At 37.1% G+C, this 16,000-nt stretch overlaps 1 protein-coding gene across 6 annotated transcripts in view; it reads left to right on the top strand.

Annotated features, from left to right (window-relative positions):
- The window catches only part of ANKS1B (ankyrin repeat and sterile alpha motif domain containing 1B), a 435,613-nt gene extending 431,794 nt beyond the window's left edge, over window positions 1-3,819 (top strand). For all 6 annotated transcript variants that reach the window (XM_084506033.1, XM_084506034.1, XM_084506032.1 and 3 more), the window contains 2 exons: window positions 417-584; window positions 1,908-3,819. In XM_084506033.1, coding sequence (XP_084362159.1) covers window positions 417-584; window positions 1,908-2,018 — 279 coding nt within the window. In that variant the 3' untranslated portion in view covers window positions 2,019-3,819. The remainder of the gene's footprint in view (window positions 1-416; window positions 585-1,907) is intronic.
- Window positions 3,820-16,000: the final 12,181 nt, after the last annotated feature.

Genomic DNA, 16,000 nt, shown 5'->3' with positions numbered 1-16,000 from the left:
GGAGAGGTCAGCAAAGGAAGTCTGGAGGTCTGAAGTAGAGGAAGGTGGAATGTCAGATACCCACAGCAGTCCAAGATGGGTGGGGTCTCAAGAACAGCAGATACAGGGTGAGGTGGGAAGGGGTGGAGGGGTTAATGACTTGTTTGAAAAAGAGGTGACACCCATCCACCCACCCCTTTTCTCATGTTTAGTGAGATAATGTTTTCAAAGTTTTTTAAAGTAATTATTTTAACTACAGTAGATTACATATAGATTGTCCTTAATCAATGAGAAATCAAATAACAGATGTAAATATTGCAGATATTGTTTTTAATTATTTTCATTAAAATGCATTCTGTAAACAGTACTGTGCCACTTCTTATATCTAACAATAACTCCACCTAATTCCAATTTTAAATGTTTTTGTTTCATTCCAGAATTTAGCTTATGAAATCATTCTTACATTAGGACAAGCATTTGAGGTGGCCTATCAGCTTGCACTACAAGCACGAAAAGGGGGCCATTCTTCAACACTCCCAGAAAGCTTTGAAAATAAACCTTCTAAACCTATTCCAAAACCACGTGTTAGTATTCGGAAGTCAGTGGTAAGTAGAAAGGAGTGGTGCATGTAAAAAAAATAATAATAATAACAATAATAATAATAGTAAGCTATACAGTAAGAATTGATGCATGTGTAGAAGCTGTGTAAGTTAACACACCTGTTGAGTCAGAAACTCTCCACGTCTCAGCTGTGCTGCCTCTGCTCATCACGTGGTAGGGTTATGTCACTGCAGTGCAGGAAGCCACTCAGAACTGCCCAATTTGTGTTCCTCTGGTTTAGAAAGTTGCTTGACTAGTGTTGAACATATTTCTTTTCTAGTTATTCCAAAGTTTTAATTGATTCAGCCTGATTTCAATGTATTGTCCTCTTTTAAGTGTTGTGTATCACAGCCAATGCATACATTTAAAACTGTTCAGTTCCATGGACTTCCTGGAGCCTGTGTCAAGAAATAAAATCAGCACTAAACCTATTTTTGTTACACAATCACTGCATGTGCAAATCAGTATCTCAAAAATTTTGATGTTTGATTTGGGTATGATTGCCAGATGATGAAACCTAATCAAATTGCAAATCCAAATCAATCTACAGTGATCTTGTCACACCAAACAACTTCGTTTCCTACTTTTTTTTTTTTTTTTTTTTTTTTTTACCTTCTACAGAACCTCCTTTCAGAACAGGGTTTCAATACCCTTTTCAATATCTTCTTTGAAATCCCAAATTCCTAAAAATCGTAGGTGATCAGAGCAACATATTGATTTTCTTTATATTTTCTTGTCATCCTAGAGTGCACAGCTGACAGTGAAACACTCTTTTATGATACAGCTATTCAAAAATTACAAAAATTATTTTAATTCAAGTGAGCGTAGCATGATCATGTAGTTGACTACATAGTGTATCATATTCATTGGCTATAAAGGAGAACCATACTCTGTGATATTTAATTCTGGGATGAGGGGAAGGGGATATGTATACATGAACGTGTACATATGACCATGCACTTTCTTGTTCATCACCATAGGATTTTAAGAAAGAACATTTCCTGATGCTATCATCTGTCTCAGTACTGAAAGGACTTTGCAGGATCAAATGGTGCTTTAAATGTAGCATTAACAAGCTTTGATGCGCTAGAGCTTGGGGATCAGCACTGCTCTGATCTAAACTGTAAATCAGGGCAACCATCAGTAGGTAGATGGGAATACAGACCACTGCAGACTACTGCTGTAGACATTAGAACAGGGCTTTATTGATAAAGGTTTTGTGGTGTTTTCTAGTATTTTTTTTTTTTTTTAAGAAAAAACTTCTACTAGAAATGCTGTGTGCAGAGATGGTAACCCATCTGTTTATCTGCTTTTTTTTTTTTTTAAAGCAAATAGATCCATCTGAACAAAAGACTCTTGCGAATCTACCATGGATTGTTGAACCTGGACAAGAAGCCAAAAGAGGCATTAATACCAAGTATGAAACTACAATTTTCTGATACAAAACTCTCCCCCTGTTCCTTGTTGTGCCTTGCACTCCAAGCAGTCACAGCACAGCCTTTCCTTTATGGCAACGTTTCAATCCAGCAGAGAGGAAGACTGCACTGTATGAGTGGCCTTGTAACTAACGAAAAAGGCTGATAGTCATTTCTGGTGATCTTCTTCCTGCAGCACTGACAGAAGAATGACACTATATGAAGACTTTTAAAATTACAGTCCACAAGAGGAGTGAGAAACATTATTTTTCACACAGTTCTCCCTTGTGACTTTGCCACAGTGCTTTCTTTGATTTCTTATTTTAGAATTCTACTTTTTAAAAAAACAAAAGGTCTCCTAACTAACACTAATGCTGCCTACAAGTAGGATATTTGATTGGTTTTTTATTTAAATCTTGGCAGTTTTTAATTGAAATAGAACCAGAATTAATAAATAGAGTATTTGTGAAACCACTGAATTCATTAATAATTGCTGTGTTGAATAAAGAACTCATTAAAGTGACAAGAAATTAGGTACCCTGATTTCTGTGTGCGCTGGTTTTATATGTAATCATTGGTGTCCTTTGATCCTCTACAGAAATAGGAACTTCTTGAATTGTAACAAAGGATCAGAGTTTTATGAATGGATAGAAAAAAAGTATTAATAATGCACAGAAAACCTTTATTAGATATTTTTATGGAAGAGAAAAACTATGGGAAAGCATATGAGTATTTATGGAAAGGAAGCCAGATTAATTATGACAAATATTGTTTATTTTAAAGTTGATTAAACCATTGCTATTGCAGCATTATGAAAATTATAAAAGTTGTAGCATCAGTGCACTGGATGTTCCGTGTGATCAGTCTGGAATGCAAGTGGAATGAATGGTCATTCTACTACACCTACATAATAGTTTATGCAGTTTGACATTGCTATAGCCATGAATTCTACTAGTATTTTTTAAAATAATCTCAGTGGTTCTAAAACAAAATCAAAACTCTGGATTTTGCTATCAAGATTTCTGTCACAGAAAACTTGTTTGGAAGATTGTTGATAAAATTATACTGCAAAACATTTTCTAAATAAAAATGGTGAGAAAAAGAAAAAAATTCCAAAGTAATAAAAATGTTTTCATGGAACAAAATGGTTAAGCATTTGCTTAATATTTGATTAAATAATATTTACTTACATTTTCTTTAAAGTGTTTTAATTTTTTTAATGTCTGTGGAGTATTTGTATAATACCATGATGTATATTTATGTAGATCTGAAATTATAACAGTACAAATATCACTATAGGAGAAAAATGGCATTTTAACGTATATTGTTCTATCCAGTCAAATTGTGAATCATTTTGAAGTTCATTATAGAGATATTGATAAATTGTGTGGTTGTCTTAACGTTTTTTTAATTATTATTTCATATCCAGCTGAGATTTTCAGTCAGAATGGTCAGTTGGTAAATTCCAAAAATGGATAACTGAACTTGGTTTAAACCTGATAATTGTATATGGTTTAGTTAAACCTAATCATAGCGCTGAGTGATGACATACTTTTAATACAGTATTCGATTTACTTGAACAAAATAGTTCCTTGTACATATTTTGCCTATTCACTGTTGATATGTACGTAGTCAACTGGCAGTAAAAAACTAACACTAAAAATATGGTACCAAAAGGAAAATTGTATAGGAGAACAGTAAATAGTAGCCTCACTGCAACAAAACTTATGTAAATATGCTTGGGCTTCCAGTTATAAATTTTGTAATTTTGTCATTTATTTATATCCTATAAAAGCACACAAAATAAAATGAAGTTGTACAGTCACAGGACGTTGTGCGTCATTTTATCATTGCTAAATGAAACAAGGGGCTGAGCCAAGGGATACTGAAGTCAGGGAAATGTCATCCCTTCCCTTTCCCCAGTTTCACTGGGCTTTTGATCCTGTCCCACACAAACTCAGGCATTGCTGTGGAGACAGCTTTATTTTAGAATACAGATTTTGTTTACAGATGGTAAACACCTCATACTTTAAAGCCCTTAATTAACTGTTGGTTTTTTTTGGTGCACTATTCAACTGCTGTCTTTCCATATTTAATTACATACTTAAGAGTTCCAGGGGAAGTTATGTTAAAATGAATACACTTCAGACACCAAAAGTATTAAAATGTCCAGATTTTCAGGCTATAAAACTGGGTAGCTGAGTGACCCCTACAATTAAAGGAAAAGGCAGGAGCTGTAACACAACCCTAAAATATAAGGGAAGTGAAGCAACAGGAAGGATGGCAATTTGCAGGAGAAATTTGATCCTGGTTTATCAAAGAGATGTCAAACAGGTAAAGTGGCACAGCAAGCAGCTGGACTTGTTTGGGAGAGATAATAAGGGGCAAAAGCAACTGAGGATGGCTAGCAAGACTGATGTAAAATGAGATGGATGAAAGACTGTTAGGACAGGAAATTAGTATGAAGAGAATAGTTTGGGGGGACAGTGAGTCAGCGAATGACTGAAGCCCCCACAGCAGACATAAATTGAAACTGGAAGGAAACATAAGAGTTAACAGGCATAAGGTACTTCTGTATTTGCAGAAACCTGGGATTTTAGAGGAAACATTTTCCTGCACTAACTAATTAGTCCAAAAAGGACTAACTGATTTTACCCACTGATTTTTTACCCACTGATTTTACTAACTGATTTTTTGCCCACTGGAGGCAAATTGATGGGGTCCCATCTGTCATGGGACAATGGTTCAGCATTCCTCTTTCAGAGCCAAAGAGACTTCTGTGAACACAGGACACAAATCTGCACTAACCCAAAGCAGTTACTACTTGATCATTAGTCCTTTTTGTGAACACATGACTTTTTGTTTGTTTGTTTTTTGTTTGTTGTTTTTTTTTTTTAAGTCTGTAGGATGCTGGCATTTTATAGGAAGTAAGGAGGCAATGGTCAATCTTAAAAGTGAAGGTAGAAAAAAAAGCCAGACACCTCCAAAAGATCAGGATGTGAGGAAGGTTGCTTTTCCTGCTCTCTACTCAAGGTAAGAGGGAAGCAGAGGCAATCAAGGAGAGTACATGAAGAAACTGGAGCATCTACATGTTGTGAGCACAGGAGTTAATTGCAACAACTGCCTTACAGTGGGAGGGTGGAGTGCTGGCAAAAAATGAGAGATGATAAAAGGATTGCATTTGACATGAGATGATACGGAAATTGGAATCAAAGTGAGGTAAGTGTCGGTGACAAAAGATTGTGAACATTATTTGGGTAGTGAAATCTCTATTATACAAGGCAAGAAGCTGCTGGGAGAATTCATCAGGACTGGACGACATCAGGAGGTAACAAGGGGGGAATCCTGTGTTGTGGAGCTGGAAGGATTTCTGAAGCAGTTGTTGCTTTTGAGACTGGCCATGCTGACTATTCCAACCTGGCCTGGCATTTATTAAATGCCAAAGGAGCTACTGCTCACCACTGACAGGAGGGGGCATACCACAAATCTGTTTTTGGTGGTCTGCCAACATATATACGAGAGGCTGCTTCTCCTGCAGAACCCTAGCACTATACATGGCTTTTAGTTTCTACCCATCTCAGCATCAAAAACTGGCATAGCCATAAGATGGTGACCACTTAAAAGAGAATTAGATGGTCGTGAAAAAGGTTGTGTCAGTCCTTTACAAAAGACAACAGCATGACAAACAACTAATAAGCTTTCATGTCCAAAGATGAAATAGTTCATAGTTTCCGTTCTAGATTAAAAGTTTGTGCTATGTGCAGACTCTCATCTAATTTTGCCCTAGATTTCTTTCAATGTATTCTGTTCATCTATCCTGTTTCACACTTCACTGGAGGATGATGTCTAAGATGTCAACAAGACAACAGTCTAGAAATAGTAACCTTAACTGTCTCCAAACTATAAGCCCAAACAATTGACTCCACGCTGTGTGGCAGTGACAAACATGTAAGTGAAAGACAAGGTATAAGGATCAGAGACAATATTTAAATGAAGGCATGTACCTAAGAAAATGTATATCCATTATCTCATGTAAAAAGACCACATGAAGAAAGTGAAAGAATATATAAGAGGAATGGGAAAATTCTAGAAGAAGGGAAGAAGAAAGGACTTGAAACCAGGGGAGCATAGGGGAATATTGTTCAGGCTGAAGGCTGAACTGTTTCTCTGAAATGGTTTAAAGCTCTGTAACTTCTTTACTAAAGTATCATAGTTAATGTTCCTGGCCATACCTCTATCCAGTCCACCCTTGAATACCCTGATTCTAGTTAGCTTTCATACCTGTGAGCTCATAACCCAGCTAGATGGAGGCTATGGTCTATGGTTCTTGCCGTGCAGGAAGGATGCATCCCAAATGCTGGAAAGGGAAGCTGCACCTCCATGATTGACTCCCTCTCCTGTGCAATACCACAAGCAAATTTGTCATCAGTCCTATTTAACATGCATGTGTATTCACTACTGCCACTCTTCTGCTGTGGAAGTCAGTTACCCAGCTATCTTTGAGAATGTGGGTACGGGTTATGTTGCAACAAATGGACAGAAAAAGATGTGATCAATATGTAAACCGAACAAAGTTATCACTCTCTCCTGTCCTTGTTCTTGCCACCAAGTGTATGGAAAACTGTTCTTTCTAACAATCAAAAAAAAAAAAAAATCTGAATTCAAAACACTTTCTGTTTAGGGAGTAACTGAGGGCCTTAGACTACTTTCTCACATACAGGAAACATGTAAGAGATTGTAGAATCACAAAATGGTTTGTGTTGGAAGTACCACGCAGTTCCAACCCCATGCCATGGGCAAGTACACCTACTACCAGGCCAGGTTGCCCAATGCCCCATCCAGCCTGGTCTTGAACACTTCCAGAGATGGGGCATCCACAGCTTCTCTGGGCAGCCTGTGCCAGTGCCTCTCCACCCCTGTAGTAAATAATTTCTTCCTGATACCTAAAATAATCCAGCCTCTTTTAGTTTAAAGCCATTACTCCCTGTCCTATCATTATACTCCCTGATAAAGAGTCCATCTACAGATTTCTTGTAGCAAAGACCACTATAAGTTATCCCCAGAGCCCTCTCTTCTTCAGGCTGAGCAACCTTAACACCCTCAGCCTGGATATTTAACATAATAAGCCATTCAATCAGAAGCTACATGCCTTTTTGTCATTTTTTATATATAACTACCTTCAAATCATTAGAACTGCTTAGATTCTCCAGATCCTTTTCCAAAGCTAAATTTATTCCAATAATAAATTCTAAAAAAAAAAAAAAAAGAAGAAGAAAAAAAGAAAAAATATATATTTATGCACAATGTTAATGGTGGTCAATGACAGAGAGAACACGTCCACATTTCAAGGCAATATATTTGTTATCATCTCCTCTAAACAAGTATTAGAAAGACCAGAAATCCAGTGAGACAAGGGAAATCAAATCATTTTCCAATATGGGGGATATCCAAGGAACATTAAATTTATCCTATAGTGACACCATGAGGAAAAAAGAAGTAGACTACACTGATTTTAAAGATATAGTAGATGCAATGCAATCTTCACTCTTTTGCCTGTGGTTATTAGATAATGATAATTGCTATCCTGCAGAATTAAGGGCTTGGGCATGTCCTAAGCAAAAATATTGTAATGTATGCAAATGAGGCTAGCACTACTTGTTCCTTGAGCTTATGTTGAAAAAAAAAAAAAAAAAAAAAGATTAATATACTGTTACCTGCTGTCTTGAAGATGAAGTTACAGGCTATCTGAACAATTTTGCATTAGAATTGAATTAAATCTACTGATGCATCCAGGTGATGATGTATATGATTAGAAGTTAATTCTAAAAGATGCTAGATCAGTCACTATGACCATCCCTGTATCACAACCATTATGTTTCACACAGCTATACTTAAACAAAACTTGAAAAATGACCTAGGCCAAAGGCCTCAGTCATAGAAAATTAAACTGATTGCTACAAAAAGTAAAGACAGGAGACTACTAACATGCCACCCTTATCCCCAGCTTTTGATATGGCAGGAAAGCACTTCAGTGAGAAGTTCCTAAGTAATTCCAGCTGCTAGTGCACATCTTCTGTTCCCTGTGCTACAGAAAAAGATGGGAAAAAATATCCCTGCCAATCTGTTTTTGTAGAAGACTGCTACCCAGCCAGAAGTCTTACATGGTGGTCTGCAAAGAAACTACTACACCAGCAGGAAAAAAAAAAAAAAAAAAAAAGAACAGAAAGAACAGCTGTTGCACCTGAAGGCATGGCTCAACTGTGTTAAATACTACACTTCCTAAAGCAGCCAATATCAAAGGAAGGTGAGAGGTTAAGAAGCAAAATTATACATTGCAAGAAATAAATTTTTCCTGACCCACAGACTAACAACAGAAGCTCTAAGTCTCGGTACTTCATTACAATCACTGTTCTAGCACAGACTACACAGAACTCAGGCAAGGAACATGATCAGATGGTCTCAGGTTCATCTGTGCACCTATTTTTGGTTGAGACATGCAAATCAAGGCAATAAAGATCTTAGCTGTATAATAATCCATAACTTTAGAAGCAGAATCCATAACTACAGAACAGATGGGAGCATATAAGTAGAAACTGAATGTTTTACTGAGACTTTTGTTTAGATTCAGTTTTGTGTAGAGAAGTAGAGAGATGTAGAAACTAAGATCTTAATTCCCTTGCTTTACATGACTTTACAAGTTGTTTTTTTTGTTGTTGTTGTTGTTTGTTTGTTTTGCTTTGTTTTGTTTTTCCTTCCATCCTTTTGTCTGCAAGCCTGAAATGTCCTGCCTCTCTCACATGCCTCACTAACGGGTCATTTCTCAGTATTTTCTCAATTTCAACAAAATAGATCCAGCTCTTAAAGTTTCTTTTCCCCAACCCATGGATTACTTTTTGCAGTCCTCTTCTAGATTTTGGTTGAAGCCAGTTCATCTCTGAAACATAAATATCAGAGCTTCATACACTCTTCCAGCTGATGAATTATTAATGAAGCACATAGATCACTTCCTTACTCCATCAAGATAGATCTTTTTTATATACTTGCTTACATAAAATGTAAACCAATGCAAACACCTTGGAAATTATATGGATGACCTCATCAAGTTTCATTTCCACACCACCATTTTCAGGATGATCTCACTGGCATTCTTGACTCCGTTATGTATGACATAACTATACCTTATTCATAACATAACAAAAAAACACTTTGTTGAATGTGTTCCCATTATTTAGTGATAACTACTTATTTTTGCTGTTTACTTTTAACCAATTTATATCATCTGAAGTTTTATCATAAAAGGCTTTCTAGATCATGGACAAAAGCACTAAATTTTAACAATAAGGTGGCCCATATTCTAATCCATCTGTTTTCTACCAATGCTATAAAATAGAAGCACTTCAAAATGCTGTGTAAGAATGAATCAAATTTCCTAAAGAAATCCAAAGTTCATGTATTGACACTGATGGGGTTAAAAAGAAAAAAAAAAAAAAAAAAAAAAAAAGAAAAAAAAAAGATAAACAACTAGATATCTGCCAATAATGTCTGACAAAACCAATCTACCAATCTCTCATAAAACCATATCAGCAATACATAGAAAATTTCTGCAATGTTCAGGCTAAATTCCACTTTTTCATATAGCCCTAAATCTGCCATTCCATTATTTTACTCAGGATTGAATTCAAATCAATAGTTCCCTTGGTCTCTTTATTTCAAACACTAGAATTGTCATGATTCATGATCCTTTAGTAGTTTGTCACTTTTTCAAGACAGGATGATTCTTATGAGGAGTGGTTCAATGGACTCTTCATCTTATGTATCTCAGACATTTGGCTATTTAGCATTTGGATTTGCTGATTGGATATTCTTTAATTTGAACAAATCATCCTTGCCACCTGTTAAGATTATAAACTTCCTGTTCCTGTGATTAAAATTACATGGAATAGATACATCTTGCCATCTATTTCCAAATATTCTCTCTCCAACATCGTATTTCACAACTGTATCACTCTGATCAATGGACTAAGCTGTATTTTGCTAACTGCTTCGTTTTAATACTAAATGACCTCTCATTTACTTTGCTTATTGATATTTCACTGACTGGTATATAAACCCTAATCATTTGCTCCTATACTTTACATTGTAAATTATACTTTAATGTATCATAAATATCTTTTAATATATTTGTCTATGTTTTATGGCAGTTTCTACACCTCTTTTTAAGGTGATATATAATATCGTAAGACAGCATCTCATTCAGTAGGTTAGATGTTTTCTCCACATCTCTGGAACTGTGGCTCTGTGAACCCCTTTCAGTGAGTCCTAGCTCTAACACATCCTACATTAATTACATCTATGTTCCCAGCTATGCCAAAATTAGCTTTTCTGGAAAGATTCCAAACATGTAATTCCCTGCTCAAGGTGATATGCTGTAATACAAGGAAAATGCAAGCAAAGTACAATCACTGACACCTGGAAAATTGCTAATTTTTACACCTTGAATTTGATTTCATAATTTTGTTATATAATAAAGATTTCTTAAAGGTTTGCTTTTCAAGAATGTCTTGGCTGATCCAGAGCCAAGTGTGTGGGTGTTCTTCATCTCACTATAGTTGATTTAACTTGTAAAATGGAGACTTAACTTCCTCTCTATATTTGCTTTCAATTATATAAACATTCCTGTGAACAAGTCAGTAAGAATTTATGACAGATTTAGAGCTGCCTGGTGATAATTTATGAGTACTTTGGCCTGATTACCAAAATGTTTGTTTTATGGCTTCACTTGTTTAACACAGTAAGAATCTCTCGTGAATAAACAACTCTGAAAGGGAAGAATAACTAAAGGTACCAATTTTTCCAATTCTTGTGAGTTGTTAGGGAAAATGCCAGAATTGCTTGAATAACCTATTCAGAATAGCCTACAAAACTTAGATGCAGAAAAAAACAAATCCCAAAAATACATAAGAGATAAATTTGTCTTTCAAATGGAAAACAAAAAGTTCTTAACTGTTAAACAAAGAAAAAACAACTACTGTTTCTGCCAGTCACTGTACAAAAACTACCACCACAATTACACCTTGACCTTTAACGTGCCATAATTACTGGATTATCTATGCTAATTTTGTCTTTACATCCTCTGGGGAATAACTTTTACAGTCCTCTCACTTTGACCAAGTTCTTGGGTTACAATACCAAATTCAGCTGTTCTTGCCTTTAAGTATTGACTGTGCATAGGTACTTCTGATTTTTCCTTCCAAGGAATCCTACCAGCCATGAACTCACCCTAGAAATAAGAAGAAAATACCTCAGTGTAGTCATTTCAATAGGGAAAACCAATTTGTTAGAACTTAAACTTTATGCAAAACACACAAGTTTCTAAACAGAAGACATCTAGGCTCAAAGCCCTGTACTATTTGTCATAATTATTAATTCTAAATGAGAAAACCAAACTTCATTTTTGCGAGAAAGGAGGATATATTAAAGTTCAGAAATCTTGTCTTTGCTGCTAACTCCTTGAAGTATTCACTGCATCAAGTTCTCATTTTCTGGATAGATTCCTGCTTAACAAAAAGAAGAAAAAAAATGTACCACATAGGTAAGTAGATATCCTAAAATAATTTCTAACAGAACTCAAGCAAAATGAGTATGGCAAAATGGAGGTAAAAAGCTGCATGCTGGAGGCACTGTGGTATAGTTTTTGAAAAGCACGAAGTTTAATTTGCATGCAAACTAAAAATACGGATAGGGAAAGGATTATCATTAATAGAGAGGGTGATCTTAATTGCCTAGATTCATACTTTAGTGACAAAAGTATCCTGATACTCCTATCTGTCTGTTAGGTATCATTCTTTTTTTCAGTAATACAAGGTGAGAAAAGAGCACACACTGAGAAAATGTCCTATTTCACACTTTGTGATAAAAGAAAGGATAGTAAAGTATCAACCTGATGGTTGATAGTCGGCTGAATATGAGCCAGCAGTGTGCTCAGGTGGCCAAGAAGGCCAACGGCATCCTGGCTTGTATTAGGAACAGCGTGACCAGCAGGGCTAGGGAGGTGATCGTCCCCCTGTACTCAGCTCTGGTGAGGCCGCACCTCGAGTACTGTGTTCAGTTTTGGGCCCCTCGCTACAAGAAGGACATCGAGGTGCTTGAGCGGGTGCAGAGAAGGGCGACGAAGCTGGTGAGGGGCCTGGAGAACAAGTCCTACGAGGAGCGGCTGAGGGAGCTGGGCTTGTTCAGCCTGGAGAAGAGGAGGCTCAGGGGTGACCTTATCGCTCTTTTTAGGTACCTCAAGGGAGGCTGTAGCGAGGTGGGGGTTGGCCTGTTCTCCCACGTGCCTGGTGACAGGACGAGGGGGAATGGGTTTAAGTTGAGCCAGGGGAGTTTTAGGTTAGATGTTAGGAAGAACTTCTTCACTGAAAGGGTTGTGAGGCACTGGAACAGGCTGCCCAGGGAAGTGGTGGAGTCACCATCCCTGGAAGTCTTCAAAAGACGTTTAGATGTAGAGCTTAGGGATATGGTTTAGTGGAGGGCTGTTAGCGTTAGGTTGGAGGTTGGACTCGATGACCTTGAGGTCTCTTCCAACCTAGGAAATTCTGTGATTCTGTGATTCTGTGACCTTGCTTTCAGCAAATCTTCCCCAGCAAATATTTCCAATACTAGAACCTAGAACAGTGGAAACTCCTATCTGGAAGCAGGTTAACAACAGTTACTGAGGGCTAAATATGATATGTAATGACAGATAAAGCATCTTGTGAAACTGCAAAGTGTAAATAACTGCACAGCTGGTAGAAATTTAAAAGGAAAAAAAAAAAAAAAAAGACCCTAACTTCAAGGGATAGACTTTTTTTCCCATGTCTATCATAAAGAAAAGTTTAATAATTTCAACACATATTTCTACAAAAAATAAAATAAAATAAAATAAAACAATCAAATTAGCAGACTTTTAGCTTATTCTGATCTACTGTATTTAATTTTTAACCAATTTTTTATGCTCAAGATATGCTATGAAGAGAATTCCAGGTCATGTTTAGTTCAATTGAACTGTACCTGTCTCTTGCAGGTATTCACTGATACCATCATGAAAAACAAACAATTCTTCCACAGATTCAGTTTGGCCATTTACCACTCTTCTTTTTGAATGAATGTGCACCCAGAGAAGTGACCTCAAACCCAGTTCTCCAGACTGATGAAAAACAAACTGCTGAGTCAGAATAGCAATCTTATAGCTGAATCCTTGATACTGCAGAAAAAGAGAAGAATTACTATCTGCTCTATAATTTTTGTATGGGACAAAAACACAACTGCTTGGCTTTGAGAAATATAAAAGTGCAGAATCTGAAAGATGTTTAAAATATTTCTGTAACTGCTCTGAAATTTCAAATGCACTGAGGCAACAATTTTTTTTATATGCTTTTGTTAAAGTGGTTCTAACCAGAAGTGCAGAAAGAAAAGAAACATATCTGTCATTGTGTCTCTGGGATCTAAAAACATGCTCTGATGGAAAGACTGAAATTTCTTAGTATTGGAGTAAGGGTTTGCATCAGCACACTATAAAGTCTTAGCATATGTAAACCTGAAGCACTATCTCATCTTGTTTTTTTTCCTCTGGAAACCCAACAAGTCTCTGGTGACCAGCAATAGGACCTGAGGAAATGGCATGAATCTGCATCAGGGGAGGTTCAGGCTGGATGTTGAGAAAAGGTTCTTCTTGACGCAAAAGGTCAGGCCCTAGAAGAGGCTCCCGGGGGAAATGGTCAGAGCACCAAGCTTGCTGGAGTTTAAGGAGTGTTTGGCCAATGGTCTCAGACACATGATCTGATTTTTGGGTGGTCCTCTGTGGAGCCATGAGTTTGACTCAATGATTCCTGTGGGTCCTTCCCAACTCAGGATATACTGTGATTCTGTGAATACTGACTCTAGTGAAGAAGAAAAGCGTGGACCTGTTCTTACTATCTTTGGAGACAATAACAGAAAAAATAATGTGATTTTCAGAACCACATGAGTAAGGAAATCCCTGCTGTCATTTGCTAGGAAGTACTGATTATCTATGGGAATGAAATTATTTATGCAATTGCAGAGAACAATTAAAATAGCCTATTGCTTCAGAAACATGACTAATAGAAAATACCATTTTTAAAATATTAAACATTAAGTATACTTTATATGGATTTATGCATTAGAAATAATACATGCACTGCCTAAATAGAATCATATTTATATTTACACAGCTGAACTGGGTAAATTTGTCTTTGCCTCATTTTGAGTCATTTTAGGCAGCACAGTTTTCAAAATTCATCTGAGTTTAGGCATTATTAGAGATAGCTAAAAAAAATAATCACAGAGACACAAAGAAACTGTAATGAAGTAAATTATACGAAGAAATTAAAAATACTACATAACTACACAGAGTTTAATTGTGGCACCCTAAATAGGCACCCAGATGATCCCTCTTGAGCACAGAACAAGAATCCTCTCTAGCCTGAAGGACCAGGATCTATAACTGTTCTCAGAGCACCGGTTACACATACAATATATGGTTTGCTACATGGAAACAAGCACAGGAAGCTGATGTGTTTTGTAGATCAGGCCCCAGTCAGTCAGGCCCCAAGAGGCCTACTGAAACACTGATGAGCTACTTCACTTTTCTCATTTTTCTAAATGAACGCACACCTCCTTTAAATAGTCCAACTATCACACAGTTGTGCTGTATCCCCCAAGTGTCACAGTAGGAGAATGTATAGGAAGTACTGAAGGTGTCAATAATACAAGCAGACTAAAAATCTTACTCCTTTACACTCACTAGGTCTTTTCGGTTGCACCCTGACACCCCAGCTTAGGCCTCTATCAGACCTAGCCTTTAGAAGACTGGTGTACAGTGAGTTTTAAACATGCAAGGTAGGTAGCAGCACACAGCATGGTAGCTTTATAAGTGCTGAAAAATATTGGTCAACCTACTTCAGAGCTCATGCCACAAACAAGCCTGCTCTGTTTAATAGCTTATTGCATGTTGGCAGAGCCAGTAATAATTTCGTCCCATTCTTAGCTTGAAAGAGCAAAGTGAAATTGGGCATAAAAACCACACAAAGAGTTTTGAGTAGCTGGCATGCTATCCACTCTCCAAACAGGAAGGTTTATTTGACTTCTGCTCTTTTTGAAATCACAACAGAAATAAGGTGCCTCAAGCTCTCAGAGATCTTGTTTCATCATCACCACCTCTGAGACCATATAAATTTGTAGTAGACAGAAGGAAGAAGGAAAGATGTGGACAAACACGTCTGAGTGCACCATCAGGGAAATACTAGAAAGTGCCTCTCAGACACAAGGTTGGCCTTTGCTGCACTCCTTGGCATCGCCACTTGTGTTGCATCTGAACTTACTACGGAGGAGAGACAGCAACTAAACAGTTCGTGTAAGGCATTCATGTTCTGCTAATACCTGGAAGAAGACGTAAATTCTCTGTGAGCTACTGGTGTTCTGGATTTACTGCCTTCTTGAAGATGAGACAGCGTGGCCTCTCTGCAGTTTTTTCCAGGAGGAAAAAAAAAAAAAAAGAAGAAAAAAAAAAAGCTATCAAACTGCTTTTTCAGTGTGGCTTTCCACTAAAACCTGCAAAGGCATCATCTTCTGTGAAACAGCAGAGATGAGGACACACACTGCTGTAGCTAGATATAACTGGACTCCACAGCATTCTCTAACAGGGAGCCTAACCATATAATTTTCTAGGGGAAGCAGAATAATTTTGGGGCATTTCTCTACTGGCAACCAGTTACCAGTTCCAGCTGTACCCACACACTCCAGCACTAGACAAGCCTATAAAACTCTACATGGAAAAACCTCAGGCAGTAACTGCACAGCTCTATTTCAAATGACCATGTTAGAAAGGAGAACAACGTAGTTAAAGGAATGGTAAAATTCAAGGCAATATAAGGCATCCTTTTCAGCAGCTGTACTGTGTGGATACATCTTTTTGTTAATAAAGGAGATGGAGCAATGGGGGGGGAGGGGGA

This window comes from Aythya ferina, assembly GCF_964211825.1.
Source record: "Aythya ferina genome assembly, chromosome: 1".
In the NCBI taxonomy this organism is placed as follows: Eukaryota; Metazoa; Chordata; class Aves; order Anseriformes; family Anatidae; genus Aythya; species Aythya ferina.
The sequence above is the reverse complement of the archived record's forward strand: the minus strand, read 5'-3'. Positions and strand labels throughout refer to the sequence as shown.